We start from the raw sequence: 17,125 nt of genomic DNA on the forward strand, positions 1-17,125 counted from the left end.
TCAGTGGGGACCAGCTGGATTGGTAAACATCACCAGAATAGAAGACAGACAGTGCAGCTTCTCTTTGATGTATTCTGGCAACTTATCGTTTTCTCCATACCTAGAAAGGCAAATAAGCAGAGAAAAATTTAGAAGCTTAAAATAATTCATTTTATTTCAGGACAGTGTAATTATTTCAAAACTTGCATGTAACCACTAATTCAAGTAGATTTTAAGTGTATCTCGATCCATTAATTGAAGCTTGATGCCTTACATCCAGGCTCCCCCTTCCCTATATGTATTTAACTGAAAGAAGTGCTTCAGACTAAGAAAATACCCAAACAATGTTTAAAACTGCAATAACACCTGAACATACTGTATATTACTGCCTCAGACTTTGCACAGAGGAAGCATGTTACTGAGTGGCCATATTTGTATGGGAAGTGCCCAGTGTCCAAAAGAGATGCTAAACTTCACCTGAGCACTGCAGGTCTATGCGTCAATGTTGGCATGCTGTCTTCCTAATCAAGCAGGGTCTTGGGGGGAAGTATTAAAACCTTACTGTTCTCCCCCACCTTTTTAAATACTGTACCTGAATAGTGGCTATAGTCTGGAGACCAAGTAGATGCATTCCCAACTTTTTTTTTATTCATTTGTTATCTAGTGAAAGCTTTAGGTGTTTCTCTTATTCATTAAGTTTATAAGCTAATCAATTGAGAAGTGATTGAAAAGCTAAGTTTTAATATTTACAGAACAAAACTAATAGCAGCTATGAAGTTTACCTTATGTATAACAGCTTTGCGCTGACAGTAACCTGAACTGTTTTTGTAGCAGTAACAGACTCACCTAGTTGTCTGGCCATCTGGAGATGTGTAAGTGATAGAAGAAACACCTGCTTGGGCTACCAGTTGGGATCCATCATTAAACTGAACCCATACTGCTCCACTGGTCAGCTAACAAGAGAAGTTGCATTATGGTTTGAGGACATAAAATACAAGATTACATACCTAGAATTTTTCTAATAATTGAAGCTGAAAGTTTTTCAGAATTGCTTAAGTGACTCAGGTATCCTGGTCAGTCTTTTAAAGACAAAGATTGCAGGTATACTACACTTTGAAGTAAGTAGTCTCATGCAGTATCAAGAATCAGACTTCCTAAGGTTTCAACTACTCAGCTTTAGTCATCCTTTTCAATGAGGGTTAAATAAAGAAGTACCTTTAGCTTAACCACTCCTAAAGAAATTTTAAATAGGACCAAGCATACGATAAAAGGCCTATTTGTGAGAGTTCACAGCTATATATATTTTTAAGTTTATATACATAAAGCAAACTTTTTCTTTTAGGACAGGACGCCTACTTTATCTGGATTGCAGAGAACCATTTTTTAAATCTAAAGCTGGTCCCACAGAAAAGCAGAGGAAAGATTTTTCTGTAAGGAAACAGCTTTTCCTGTTATATGGGCAGATTCATTTGTCTTGTACAGATCTGGTGCGTATCTTTGTCATGACACCTTTAGATCTACGTTAGTGAACAGACAGAAGTTTAACAGCTTCAGTTTTTTACTAGAGTCAGATTTAAATGACAGAAGACACTGAAATAGGCAATAACCACCACAGGAAAATTGTGATAACTGAAATACTGAACTATTATTTTGGTTCCTTCTACTTATGTAGCGCACCATGGTATTTATCCAAGATGTTTATTTGGAAGGATTTTTCCACATACCAATTTTCAGATTTAAACTGTAGCAGAGCACAACTGAAAGTATTCCTCACAAATCAAGTTTTAAGTTAAAGACTTAAAAATAGGTACCTCAAGTTTAATAGGAAAAAAAGAACAGACCTCCCTCCTTTATCAGTATTAATTTCTCACCTGAGAAGCCCAACCAACATTTTTCACAAAGACAGATTTTAAAAGTTGGGCTGAATTTGGACTGCATTCTGTTTGATGAACAGAGGAGCATGTAGTTTCAGCAGTGTTAGTCATAAACGCAGACTTCTCATACACCACAACCTAAAACACAGAATTGCACAGTATTAGTACCCTAGTATTAATCCAACTGATTATGTTCCAGCTATAGTGGTCAATTACCACCTGTTTTAATCTTTACCTATATACAGACAGATTTAGCATATATGCTTCATTTAACAGCATTACATTATAAAAACCCCACAGGATTTTGTATCACTCTCAGTATTATGACAGTTTTTCTACCACTTTCCTGTACTCACAAAGGAATCGCTTCCCCTAAGCAGACTTTTTCTACTTAAACCCCATTTTTCCTTATTTGACTGTCAGAAAACCCTGTCCAGCTTCAGGAAAAATGTTCAGCATGTTAAGATTATAAAATAGCCCTCATTCAGATGGCCACTTGGCCAATATTTTACAAAAATATGGACACTGATATTAATTGGAAGCTAGAATATTAAATGTTAATAGAGGAGTTGTACAGCACATACAAAGTCTGATATATGTTTAGAGAGACAGGAGTGATGAATTAGGAATAACAGAGGATCAAACATTGGAGGCCTTTAGGACAACACCACCACTAGTGTCTAGGAGGAACACCTCTGCTTCTATAAAAGATCTGCTACTCAGATACCTCCTCCCATAGTCACCGAGATGACAGAGATGAGGTGGTGTGCTTAGCAGTATTTAAGATTCAGGGTTCTGTGAAAGGACGGAAGTCAGGGGGTGCTTCTGAAATAGGAGAGCTTGGTCAGGAAAGAGATCAGGATCCAGATAATTACAGGAACCTGAAAGAAACAACAAGCTGTACCTCAGGATATACAGATCTAGTTCAAGTATAAACAAACTGACAAAAAAGTCAAGAGTAACATGGAAAGGCAACCAGCTATTGTGTTATTTTGCTTTGAAATACATACTTCAGAAGAGAAAGCAGACAGTGAAAGACCTAAGTGTTCGCTGTATGGCAAACAAAGAATGAGTTATATGTTTAGAGAGACAGGAGTGATGTATATTTACACTTCCACTTTTTTTTTTTAAGACACACTAACACTTGATTGTTTAAGAACAATAGGCTCAAGTGCTAATATCCTTTGCGACTACCATTCGAAATACAGGCCTGAAGGCACATCAGAGCTCTCCAAAGCAAATTGAAGACTGTGCTGTATAACGCGAGTAAGCAATTTTCAAACTATATTCCCAGGAAGCATTTGTGGTAAAGTTTCGGAGGATTTTCATTTTTCAGATGATCTTAAATCCTTATATCAAAAGTGAGTTGAGATCAAAGTTAACGTTTCTAGTCAATATGCTCAGAAATGGCTGATAAAAGCCTACATCCATACAAATGTAATTCCATCAGTTCAAATAAAACAGGAATATTTGAATTCCTACTGGAGAGTAGTCTCCACTGTATGTTCCTGTGTACTTACAGAAGGAGGACAGTTTGGAGTTTGAACTGGAGTAGAACTGGCAGCTATATTTCCATCCAGTGCCATAACTTCTTTTGAACAGTTTGTGTTGTCCAACAGCGGAGGTGCTACAGCCTGTGGTGATTCAGTATTGCCAGGTTTTCTGGAAAAATAATGACACAAATTGGGAAAAGGTCTATCCAAAAGGGACAAAAGAAACAAGTGAGGAGATGCAGTTTTTCCTTCAGTTTACCATGGAGTGTACAAAGCACTTGATGGCACTGGTCTTCTGCAGAACTGTTTTTACATGGGCTAATTATTAGCCTGGCTTAGTCTAAATCCACAAGTATATGTTGTCCTAGTATCAAAGGAGGCTTTGCAGGTCCAAAATAAGGTGTTCATACATGCTATCACATTAATGAGCCTCTGTTAAGCAACCCTGGCTTCTGCAAACATTAGCTGCAGAAGGCTGCTTAGTGGGAATATTCAAATGCATAAGTATTTTCAAGTGAAAGATACTACCTTCCAACAATTATTGGAAAAAACGGAACACTTTCACTCCTTTTTTCTTCTTCCAAAACAGCAGATTCCAGTGCAAGGCATATACGATGTCCCTGCAATTAGAAGGAGCTTAGTTTTTAATAGAGAACAGTGTAACTATTTCATTCATGTTTAGTGTGGCAGGTGAGCCTACACAAGGAAATGCTTTTTTCAGTGGTACTGAGTGTCAATAACAGCTGCATTCATGTACCATGGAGGTAACTTAAAAAGCTCTATTACAGCAAGACTCCCTCCTAACTTCAGCACATCTGGAATTATGCTTTTAATAATCACATCTCCTCCCCTTTTAGCAGGACTAGAAGACCCCTGAATTTTATTCCAGAAAATAACAGAACATAAGGAGAACTGAATAGGAAATTTGTACTATATTTTTTACTGTTTCCGAAGTTCATAGACATACTCTTGTGACTGCTAATTGGGTGACATGAAACAGATGATGGAAAGCACAGCAGGCAGGTCAGCTGAACACCTGGAAGGTTTTATGTGTTTATTTGTTTTTTTGGTTTTTTTTTTTTGCAGGGGGTGGGGGTGGGTGGGCAGGGTTGGGTTTTTTTGTGGGGATTTTTTGTTTGTGGTTTTTTTTTTTTTTACTTAAAAAACTTGTATAAAGCAGCTTCATCTGTTCTGTTTAATCCTTTCACCAGACAGGCAAACCTGCTTTACACAGTAGTAAGAATTTCCTCTAGTAGTCTTCATTGTGAGGCATTGTTACTGTTACCTCTACATTGATATTTGCTCTCCCAAAAACCACTTTATCATCCCTCCTTAGTCTAATGAAAAATATGAAAAACAACATCAGAAGTACATGTGTGAAACAAACTGAATTTTCAGAAAGTTGCTTTGCACTGGGAAAGTTCTACATAAAACAGTTTACCTCATTTGCATGATCCATATAAACTTGCATTTCCTTCTTCAAACCTGCTTCACTTTCTCCTTTCAAAGTGAAGGATTTTCCTGATTTTTCAATCACACGAGTTATACCAGCTGTCTTGTGTATCTTTGCTCCTATAAAAAAAATGTAAAAACTTGTGTGAATTGTATAAAATACCAGCATCTAGATACCAGATTTCTGCCATTGCATTCTATGCTAAAGGGTATCTCACTGATTTAATTACTGCAAGAATAAAACCACTCCTGCATGAGCTCTATGTCTAGCAGAAATAGAGCCACTTAAATTGGGACTGTGATGTTAACGGAATGCCCTCTATGGCCAAAGATCCCTACTTAAATGGGCTGAATAATGCACCTGTTACATATTTTAAGAACTACTTTTCTAAACATTAATCTGAGACAAAATTAACATCTCTAACAGTATTGCCAAAAATTGGTTAAGTAGGGTCAATTACTATTTGGATATAGTGTTAAAAAAAATGTCCATTCTTTCAATAGCAGTCCCACACAATCACAGAGCTATTAAGCCTTTTTTTTTTGTCATAAATTCTGTTGGGGTATATCTATGCATGTGGCAAATCAAACTAGTTGATAGTAGTCTAGTAAGAAAACAATCATCAGTGCAGTCTAGTTTATGAAGGGTAGAGTTGGAAAAGGCGGCCAATCGCTTTCTCCAGGGAGTGTTCATGGTAATACTATTGCCTCAGTTAGAAAGCTTGGAGTAGGGACACACCTTTCACTAAGTAGGTTAACTATCAAATGCAGATGCAAAGAAGAGCTCATGAATAAAAACAAGGCATAATTTAAATAACACTTTTGCAACACATACTCCCTGAAGAAAAGATATCAGTAAGGAACTGATGAATAAACTGATCTGCAAGTGCTAGAATAAAGGCAAAGTGGCAAAAAAACGCTTCAACCTGAAGCATTCATTTTTTACTGTTTGGCAGTATTTTAGTGCAGCATTAATAACAGGATATAACTATTTGCAAAATTGCAAAAATGAATACATACCGTCATAAAAACAGATTTCAACATCTGCAATGGGTGAATTTTCCATCAACATGCACTTGGCATATCTTGTGTAGAATGTAACTTTGGGGGTTTTTGTTCTTACCAACTGCACAAACTTGGCTGCATACTGGTATTTTTTCCAGTACTTTTCTAAAGAAGAAAATTTAAAGAGTTTGATCAAAGTCATCAGATTAAACACTGTGCACCACCTTGGAGAGAAGTAATTTTAAATATGTTTGATAGCCAAAGGTTGCAAGTGATATTTAAGTACTTCACATAATTCAAAGAAACTGACTTGTTTCCACCAACTTTTAGAAAAGTGTGCATCTTCAATAGCTTCACTAGAATAGCTTCAATTAACATAGTTCAGAACCTAAACAACATAGTAAATTGCTGCATATACCATTTAAATAGATATCATGGTCCAGCTGGCTTATTGGCTTTAGGTAAAAACCATCTTTGATCTCTAATTAGTAGGGAAGTCTGCTTATCTCTTAAGAACTTACAGTTAGCTTATATTTGTTCTTCAGCTGTCTACATTAAATAGTGTCAATACTTTCAAATAGATATTTTTCCCCTTCCTCCCCAAGTTATGAGTATTAGGAAGCACAAAGTAAAGTTGCTGTTTTAAAAATTACTTGATAATATTTCTTCCACTCATATTTAAACAGAACGAGCAGAAAATCATGAAAGCTTTAATTTTAGTACACTACATTGTAAAGGGGTGACTCCTTATAACCTCCATACAAAAGGAATTAAAACCTGTGGGTTTACACTCTCTTGTAAAGTTTGAAAATACAGTTTCCAGTTAAACTGTAGTTTGGATCTTATCCTGAAAGGAGCTTTATATTCACAATTATCTGAAAAGTAGTGGCTAAAAGCTAAAAAGTCTCAAACAAGATTCACTGAAAAAATCACATTAATCATCATAATTTTAAAATAAATTTCAGATTACCTGGCAAGTTGTCAAAGTTATACGTACAGATGTCTTCAGGAGGAGCAGGAGGTCTGTCATCAAGAAGGAAACCTCTTCCTTCATTTGGATGATAAACTACAATCTACAAAAAGGGGGGAAAAAAAAAATGTGTTTACAGTTGCAACTTACTACAGCACTCCCTGCTTTTAACAGGTATGGAAATAAATCACCATTTAATTAATTACCATAATTTATCATTAACACTCTATTCCTCTAAGGAATTACCTAGCAGCAGCAGTTTTTCAACAATACTTCACCTATTCCAAAAGTCAAGTCCAATTTTGCTCTGAAATAATTGCTTGCTACCTATATTTGTATGGCTGTACTATGGGGGGGAATGTTTACAGCTGTGCATATGTAAACATTGCATTCCCAAACAAATAATCACTTAAGTGAAAATAAGAAAAACTCTGAAAGAACAGAATACTCTAAACCCTTTATACAATGGTGAAGAAATTGAAAACATACTCACCACACTTCCATCACAAGATATTCTGAGAACTTCTTTCACAAGTTCTTGTGAATGGTGTTCTTTTAGAAACTCCATACACACTTCCCCAGTATCTAGAATGCTCACCTAAAATAAATTAAATATACAAGTTAAACAAAAAGATCTTTACTTTCTGGCAAGATAAGGTATCCTTTCTTTCCACAAATGCTTTAAAAAAAATAAATTGTTTTCTTCCTCAAATGCACTGCAAACTTATAAATGCTTCTTACAGTAACTTTTGCTATTAATGCTATTAAAACAGAACACTTCTTCAACATGACTGAAGGTTATAAGCCTGGTCAATGAGGGTGTGGCTTCTTAAGTGACAAATCAAACAAAGACAGGTCAGGTCTATTATGTTGTTTTTAAAAAAAAAAATTAAAAATTGGGGGGCAGGGGGAAACACCACAGGATGAGCAAGACTCTAAGAAATGGAACAAAAGGCAAAAGGGGGATACCAGGAACAAACTAACCAGAAAGTTTATGTGATCATTAAGGATTAATGGAATTTGTTTTGCTTTCCCACCCACAAGACAGGGAAAAAGCAGCCCTATATGGAAGAGATTCAAGTTTTTACTTGAGAGCTAGACTGTTTTAATTTCTAATCCTGTTATTTATCTAAACTGTAAAAGTGTTTTATGTGTTTGTCATAGTTAAAATCTTAAATGCAACAGTACAGCTAAGCAGTACAGTTTTGGAACTGTAGAAGTATATGTGCACTTAATATTTGTTAAGTCTACCTACTGCGTCTTTGCTTGCAAGCTAAAAATCAATGCCATGTCACTTTGCAGGAAGTGGCCACAAGTGTTCCAAAAACTTGGTATACAAAAACTAAGATGCATCTTACTAATATGATTTTAAATTACATTATTATAGATTAAGTTTTCAAAAAACAAATTATTCTAGTTTATCAAGTGATTTTTAAGAGATAGTCACACTATACTTAACACTTAGGTTTCTGTTTTAAGAATTGATACATACCACTGCATTTTTTGTTTTTTGCCTGATTGGTTTTAGCCTGTGAGCATTGAGAGGTGACACTATACTTCGCAGTGTAGGTTTCTGATGTGCTGGTGGTTCTTTGTCCCATGTTTGGTTTTGTTCTGAAGTTGACCAAAGATCACACGTAGAAGATGATGATGGTTGAATTTTCTCAGATTGGCAGAGAACTCCAGGGATGTATTTCTTTGGGTTTCTCTGGTTTAAAGAATGTGGACGGTCCACGGATGCATCATGGTTCCTTATATCTTTTAAGGTGTTCCATGCATTTCTTGTTGCATCTTGCTGCACATCCAGATGATACCGAAAACCTCCATGTGCATTACTGTTCCCAGTTAGGTCTGCAGGTGGTCTCAGCGGAACTGAAAGCATCATAAAGGTACATTGTAGATTCAAGAGTCACAGTCAGAAGAAAAAAATGCTGCTATGTTTTTAAAAGCTTTTCAGTATATCATCTTAGAAGGCTTATTTAAGTGGAGAATGGGATTTCTTTAATCATCAGTCCAAACTATTAGGCTATGATTTTAGTGCCAATCAATACCAGTGCTAACAAAATTCCAGTGCTACTTAAAATAAGCTGTTATCAGTTATGATGGCCTTCAGTCTTAACATAGATCGAATCATTTTGCAAAACCATTTATAAACAAAATACTAGGGTTTCAAATAGATACTTAAATAAGAATTAGTTTACAAGAATGAGTTTAATCTGTTGAAATACAGTTTATTTGCCAGACTACCACTAGTACCAAGTTTCATTTAAGTTTTAGCTTATCTAACTACTGTTTTAGCATCAACCAGAGGTTTTAGTACTCAAGATGTCATGTGCACACCCCCAAACCCTTGTTTTATTTGCAGCCACTTGTTAAAAGACAAAAATGTATTTTTCCATTTAAACTTCTTGGAACTGCTTCCCTAGTTTTGATATTTAAGCCCTTGATCAACTTCTGCCTCACCCACACAAGTATTGCACTCCTCCTGCCATGTTGCAGAACAATTGAGAAGGGACCAAAAATTAAATAGGATTATTCAGACCATATGTTATATGATTCCAATCCCCTGTAGACAGGAAGGGAAGGAGTCCAGTAATATCGAAACAAAAAAGGCCAGAATGGATTTGTGATTTAGTTCTACGATTAAGTTACATTATTTGTAAATGATGTAACATGATGCATGACAAAGAACACCTCCTTCCCTTCTGTGTCTTTTGTCCTCTCCTCCACCCCTCCTTCTGCAGCCTTATTATCTTTCTCATTCAATTAGGTCACATTTTCTCTTAAGGTGTATTTACACAACTAAATTAACGGGGCTTTTGAGTCACCTGCCAATCTTTTGTCACATTTCAGGTCACAAGTGAGTAATTATGGCAGGTTCTAGAATTGAGGTGTTTTGGTTTTGGTTTGTGTGGGTTTTTGGTGTTTTTTTGGGGAGCGGGGCTGAAATACTAAGAAAATGACCTCATTTTAGGAAGCCAAATACTGAAATTCAATGTACAATTTCTTCACTCCTATGAAGGCAGTTACATACAGTTCGTTATACCAACCCAACAGCTTAAGAGGAACACTAACTACAAAACCTTCTGAAATTAATTCCTACCTCAAGAAACTAAAATGTTACAGCTTAGACCAAAAGAGAAAACAAAACAATGTTTTCAATGGGATATTTCTTGCTTCAGCATGATTCTGCAGATAGTGATGCTAGAAATCATTCTGCCTCTTTCAATATCTGTGACAATTTTTCAGTGACAAGCCAGTTTAAGATCTCCTATGCTTTTCATTCAGAAAAAAAGTCTGTCTACAGTAGCTTCTGTTAACATGTAGTCGCTGTTATTTTGGATGCCAGCATTATACTCTGGTATCACAGTTACTTGGCCATACAGATACCCCTTCTGTCACAAGTTTAAAGAAATAAAATACAGAAAACCCCACAGAAACTGTTACAAAAGCCATTATTCCAACTTAAGTGCAAAAATAGGCAGGTGATGAGTAACACACCATTTGTTTGCATGCTTCCAAGCCACTGCTGCATTGTTTCAGCCTGGGACTTCTGCTCTAACAAACCAACCTGGGGCTTCATTGGGCAGAGATAATTTGAGCTGCAAAATAAAAGTTACACATGTAATCAAGATTACATCAAAGTCACTTGCACAACAGCAGTTATAATGTTACAGCTGCAGAAACCACAACACTTCTAGAACATTTAAGAAATGCAGGTGGCATTTTGCAGCTCTAGACAGCATAGAGCGTCCTTCTTTTTTCATGAGGAATGTTCATTGGGTAAAGTACAACAAAAATACTGTTTCCAAATGGACTGAAAAGTTATTATTAAGTTTAGCATAAATTTAAGCCTGTTAGCACTCGCTAGTAGACTCTTGGAACTGACATATATGAACAAAAAGAGCCATTGATAATGCCTCCCAGCAGTGACTGTTCTTACATCTGGTTCGTAACTGACAGATAGCAAACAACCTCAGAGAAGACACAGGGATGACGCCCATGACCCCAGTGGATCTCATTCAGCATAACAAATATGCAGCTGAAATATGTAGGCAATCTTATCTAAAATAATTTCAGTTTATATAAATATAGTAAATCCCAAAGTTTATAAATATTTTTTACCAGCTTTTTAGACAATGACATATATGTAGTCACAGGTGAACTCAAGCTATAATCCACATGTTGAAGAATAAAGAGCACACAAAAACAGTTATTGCAGAATCACTGATCTGTTGTAAATTCACACTAAGCTCCTGTGAGGTTTTCTATCTCTGTAGCCTGTACCTGTCTGTACTTTCTTTTTGCGATGATCACTACTTTAGCATTGGCAAGGACTCAGTTAGCACAACACCACCAGCCCCCCCCACCCTGAACATAAGCATCTAATTTAGGTCTTAGAACCTTGCATTTAAGATCGCTGTGCAGGCTAACTATAGATGCAAGAGGCTCTCCTATAATCAATGTAAAAAAAAAAAACACCGTAGTAACTATTCAGTTAATCCCCACACATATTAATATTCTGTCACATTTATATTCAGCGTGTCTTTATGAAGTCATGGAGAATACAAGTAAGCGTTATGTTAACATTTGCAGAAATAATTTCTTTGACTTATCAAATGTTTCTCAAACTAGAAAGAACGCACATGCCCATTGAACTTGCTGAACAGAGGCTTCTGTCAAACAGTTGTGTATAGTCAAGAAAAACCTCTTACTCCATTTACTTTTTTTACAGGGCAAAGAGCTCATTCGCATTTTCCCTGACCTGATTTGCAAAAAGAAAAACATATGAAATGATCACACAAAGTTGCCACTTCTTAATGCGGAGAGAAATGCAAGAACTAAGATATGCAGTAGTCCTTACATTAAAACAGGGAAGCATTCTTTCATGTTCTGCTGATGAAAAAAACAAAGCAAACTTCTGAGCATAGACTAAGTTTATCACAAAGAAGGGCTCCTGTTGCACAGCAGTGCACAGAAGGCAGAGATGAGGCCTCCAACAACACTGAAAACATCCTAGCATCACTTGTAGATTTGACATCTGAGTTGGTTTGTGTCAGCTGGGGAAGTCCATCAATGTACAGAAAGAAGACAGGATTTTCACCCAGAAACTACATCTAAGATAAGAACTAAGTTTCAGATAGGAAAACAACACTCAAAGATAACTTTCTGGTACAACAGCTTTATAATCCATCACCTAATCTTATACTTAATTTGTTTTTTCTTTATCCTGTCTAAGCGTAACAGGAAAAAAAAAAAACCCACAGAGCAGCAAATAAAAATGTTGGTAATCACACTCTGAATGTTCATAGAATCATAGAATCATTTGGGCTGGAAGGGACCTTTAGAGGTCACCTAGTCCAACCCCCCTGCGGTGAGCAGGGACTTCTCCAACTAGATAAGGTTGCTCAGAGCCCCATCCAGCCTGACCTTGAATGCCTCCAGGGATGGGGCATCTACCACCTCTCTGGGCAACCTGTGCCAGTGCTTCACCACCCTCATTGTAAACAATTTTTTCCTTATGTCAAGTCTAAATCTACCCTCTTTTAGTTTAAAACCATTACCCCTTGTCCTGTCACAGCAGACCCTGCTAAAAAGTCTGTCCCCACCTCTCATATAGGCCCCCTTCAGGTATTGGAAGGCCGCAATGAGGTCACCTCGAAGCCTCCTCTTCTCCAGGCTCAACAACCCCAACTCCCTCAGCCTGTCCTCATAGGAGAGGTGCTCCAGCCCTCGGATCATTTTCGTTGCCCTCCTCTGGACTCGCTCCAACAGGTCTTCTACCCTATGTCTCTTCTACAAAGAAGAATTAGCAAGGTTCTCTACTGCAATTACTGTGGGGAAAGAAATACTCAGCTTGCTGCATGTGGAAATAAGTCAATAAGAGAGTATTACCAGGATGAATAAAAGCTACAATCTAGCTAGCTGATGCACTGCATCTATGAACTTTAAGACAGGGACAGTGGGGACGCAAACCTCTGCATAGCAACGGCATCAATTATCACCCTCTCTGATTTAGTATTCAAGCTACAAGTGCAGAGACTTTAGGCACTTACTACAGGTTAGTTACAGGAAAAATCATGCATTTAACATATAAGGCAGTTCTAAATTCCATCTTAATAAAAACTGATTCTTACTGAGGTTGATCTTTGACAGGTGGCGGTATTTGCCCTTCAAAAGAACCAGAACCACTAGAAGTCTTCTCCTTAAATATTTCTCCTATATCAGTATAGCTGTTCGCAGGTGAAAAGCATCCTGTATTTTCCCTCGTTCCTACTTTAGGCTTAGAAAGCAGTTCCATAGAGTGACATCTCTCAACAATATTCGATATGCCTTGAGTCTGACTATGGGATGTGCCAGACCTATCTGAAGAGTGGGCTCTTCGGAGGTAGCGCGAATGTGGCCTCTCTTCCGCAAGTTGCATGGTTCTTCCCCTGCCAGTTATGCCGATTTCTCTTCCCTGAATTCCCCATTGATGAAAAGAACCGCTTCCATCTACCGATGAAGTATTACTGGAAGTCTTGGTTTTAGGAAAAAAAGTCATTTTATTTGGGAGTGGCTGTCCAACTAACAGCTGCTTCTTTTCCTTCAAGCAACCGCTGGTACTGATGCTGGAAGAGCCTGTGAAGGTTGTAGAGATGGTAGCATTTCCACTGTCCATGGAATCTTCTGAAGTCCCCAAATCTTTACTCCGTGCAGAGCTACACCTGGACATAAAAGGATGATCCAACACTGAGGAAAGACTCAAACGATCTGCTGGATTTTTGCGAAGTAATCTATGTATAAGGTCTTGCGCCTCTCTTGATAAAAAGGCTGGCATTTCATAATCTGCTAATACTACTTTATTCAGTGTGTTCTTGACTGTGTCAGTGTCAAAAGGTGGCTTTCCAATAAGAAGAGTGTAAAACATACAGCCCAAAGACCACACATCAGATTCAAGTCCATGTGGACTCCTCGTGGCTATCTCTGGAGAAATGTAATTTGGAGTTCCACACATGGTGTAATGCTTTTCATGGGGCATTTTCAGCTGAGTTGCTAGTCCAAAATCAGCAATCTTGACATTCATATTATTGGTGAGTAAGATATTGGAAAGCGTGAGGTCCCGGTGCAGTATTCCGTGAGAATGAAGATACAGCATACCCGTGATAATTTGATGCAAGAAGTGTCGGGCTGTCAAAACACAAACCCAGATGTTTTAGTCATATAATTTAAATCATAGCTGTGAAAATAACTTTTTGAAGTCTGCTATTGGTCTTGCTTTTTTTTTTTTTAAATAATGAGGATGTTACAAGGATGTTTAAGTGTCATGCTAATGAAAGTAGAATTAACTTCATGCTTTTTGCTTTAAGCAATATGGCATGATTATGTTCTAAGTTCATAAGAAAAAATTCTGGAATGCAGTAATCAGATTTGGTTTTTTGCTAACAGAATAAGGTAAACAGGACTGGAAATATTTTCAATTGGCCTCAACTTTTAAAGCTTAGGTTCTTAAGAATTAAAAAAGTTGCTCCTCACTTTCAGAAACAGCAAATACACGAAACCAAGCAGCTTCACCATATGCAGATTATAAAATATGGGAGAATTTGGATTATTTTGGTTTTATCATTAGCAAACTGGCAAGGCTAGTAGAATTCCAATTTCTCAAAATCTAAGCTCACAGTATTGGGATAGCCTTTCTGTTCTATTACATTAGAAATTCAGGGAATATTCAAGAGCTTTAGCTTACAGCAGGAACAACAAAACCTCATCCAGGCTGAAACAGCATCATTTATTATGTTGTTGCAGTTACAGCAATTTTAAGAATCATTCTTTCTGGAGCAAACAATTTACAGCCCTCCTTCTCTTAGCAGAGGGCAAAGACTAGTGAGTAACAAACGTCAGTAGAAACCATTCCTCAAAGGGAGAGACTTCTTTATCCAGGTCAGTGGTTTATCAGCTTTTAGAACTAAGGTACCATCAGATGAACTCTTTTTGCTAGAGCAGATACAAGTTAAACAGATGATGCCCATAGAGCAGTACCCCTTTAATCCAGTCCTGTGATCTGGGTTCTGAAAAATCCCTGTCTATAATAGTTTCACAGAATTAGATTAGAAACTGATAGAGAAGAAGGTAAACTGGAACTACTGTGCAAGAGATGACCAGCATGGTAAGTCTGGAAGCACTAGAGGCGATAACCACTGAATCCAGATCGGCTGAAACCAGAACAGCTTGTTTGGCTGTGCCCTCAAACATTACACACTGCAGCTGGCTTTGCTGTCTGTTTTTTTTTTTTTTTTTCTTTTTTGAATTGTGCTGTTCTGGTTAGGCTTTCAGTGGTCAGTGTTCCAACTGAAATCCTCTCTCAACTGTAAGAAAATGAAACATTAATAAATTCGTAAGTGAAATTCACCTTTTTTGCAAGACTTCTTTCTCCAAACACTATTCAAGAGAGTAACATAGCCAATTTAAAAAGTTTTAGCATTACTCTGACAATGAACCCTCAACGAAAGGTAAGATTTTCAGTGCTTTCCATAAGAAATGGAGGTAAAACCATAGTAGAATTTCTCCTTAGCTGCCAGTCCTTCCAAAATTCTAGATGGAGTGTCAAACTGGATATTTCCTTGCTAACTCAGCCCTTCAGCAACACAGTTAACTGCATTATCTTCATTTCCACACACAGCTTGGAAGACAGTAAATATTTCCAACGATACCACATAAGGCAAACTATAATCTGGAAGGCTTTCTAACTGGTGACACGTAATACAGTAATACTGAGGCGAAGAGGTACAACACGAAGAGAACAAATCCGTGGATGTTTAGTTGCCAGTTTTCCTCTGTGGAACTTCCCAGTCTCAACCTACACTTCAGTGTAATTATATGTACAAAGGTAAGCTCTACCTTCTATGATCCTTTTTTTAAAACCCCAAATAGCACAAGCTACTGTAAAATAGCATAAGCAGAAACAAAACTATACAGAAATTCAAGTGAATATATGTGCAATAATCATTAATCTCTAGATTATCACTTATCACAAGATTTTAAGCTATAGAAACTGGTTCAGAGTGATGGCAGTTTTAAATATTCTTTCACTAGAATTAAATATTTATTGAGTAAGCCAAGACATTAATACAAAGAGAGCTACATAGAAAAAAAAAAAATATTTCACCTTCCTCTTCTGAAAAGGGTTTCTTTCTGTTCTTTATGTATCTGCTCATTTCACCATTGTGACACATCTCAAGTATCAAGTATACGTAGTTGCTATCTTCAAAGTAGTTATAAAGCTAGAACATAAAACAATGAAAAAATTAAAATACATTTTTTAGACTATACAGCAAGTCACATATACAGTCTTACCTACAAACCCAAGGTTCTTACCTCAAGTATAGATGGATGCTTGAGCTGACAATGTATTTTCACCTCATTTTGAACCCTCTGTACCATTCCAACTTTATGCATAGCTTTTTTATCTATCTGTAAATGGACCACAGAGTATTTTTAAGCACTGTAACATTGATCACATACATGTTAGTTTCAAATGAACTTGACATTTCAGATGTTCAATGCATGTTTGCCTGAAAACTGCTAAATATAAGCAAGTTTTCACATGGTTTAACCTACTATATGCTTTTAATGAACAAGTATCATGGATAAATGGAGGAACACACAACTGTCAAAGTAGACAGGTGTTAACATTTTCAATACTAACTAAAAAATTTTCTGAAATACTTAAGCAGAGAAATATAATTCTGATTTTGCCAGGCAGATATGCTAAATACAGTTAACATTAAAAAGGTGGCTAAATAGAAGTATTATAGATTATAATTAAATCTGGTAAAACACCTGTGACACAAGTTTCCTTCACAAAGTTTGTCCTGGCAGTGAGGGAAATTTTTCAGGGTATTTTTCCCAGGACCTGTCCAGCCACATGGATTCTAAATGAAGTTTTCATGGTCACAAATTTCTGAATTAGAATTATAGGCCTGATTGTCCACCCAATGTTGAATATTTGAGCTTAAGTTCTTTTCATAGCACTGTAAGCCTCTCTATTAATTACCACACAGTCTATTTGGTTGTACTGCATCTTTCAGGATCAAATCCTCATCTAAATGTCAGTTACACACAAACAAGCAATCCGGGCACAAATGCCCAACCACATAACCCCAACCTGTTGCAACTTGCCCTTGTTCAGTCTCTCCAAAGACAGAGACTTCCTTGGCTGGCTGCCTTACCATTTTGATAGCCACTTCCAGACCGGTTTTCAGGGATACTGCTCTGTAGACCCCTGCAAAGGAGCCCTTCCCCAGGAGGTTCCCCACCTTGAAATCCTGCAACACGAACAAATCATCGCCGTCAGCCCCAGCCCCAGCTTTGAA

The 17,125-nt window shown here is 37.1% G+C and overlaps 1 protein-coding gene across 1 annotated transcript; it reads right to left on the reverse strand.

The window, feature by feature from the left end:
* On the reverse strand, positions 1–17,107 carry PLK4 (polo-like kinase 4; the record flags this gene model as incomplete). The annotated part of the gene is made up of 15 exons (XM_009710481.1): positions 1–100; positions 826–932; positions 1,851–1,991; positions 3,374–3,515; positions 3,875–3,966; positions 4,788–4,918; positions 5,819–5,968; positions 6,774–6,876; positions 7,267–7,371; positions 8,266–8,645; positions 10,275–10,375; positions 12,911–13,943; positions 15,919–16,033; positions 16,128–16,223; positions 16,982–17,107. Coding segments are annotated over 15 exons (2,922 nt in total), but the record flags the coding sequence as incomplete, so codon positions are not given.
* Positions 17,108–17,125: the final 18 nt, after the last annotated feature.

This window comes from Cariama cristata, unplaced genomic scaffold (assembly GCF_000690535.1).
Source record: "Cariama cristata isolate BGI_N322 unplaced genomic scaffold, ASM69053v1 scaffold31091, whole genome shotgun sequence".
Lineage (NCBI taxonomy): Eukaryota > Metazoa > Chordata > Aves > Cariamiformes > Cariamidae > Cariama > Cariama cristata.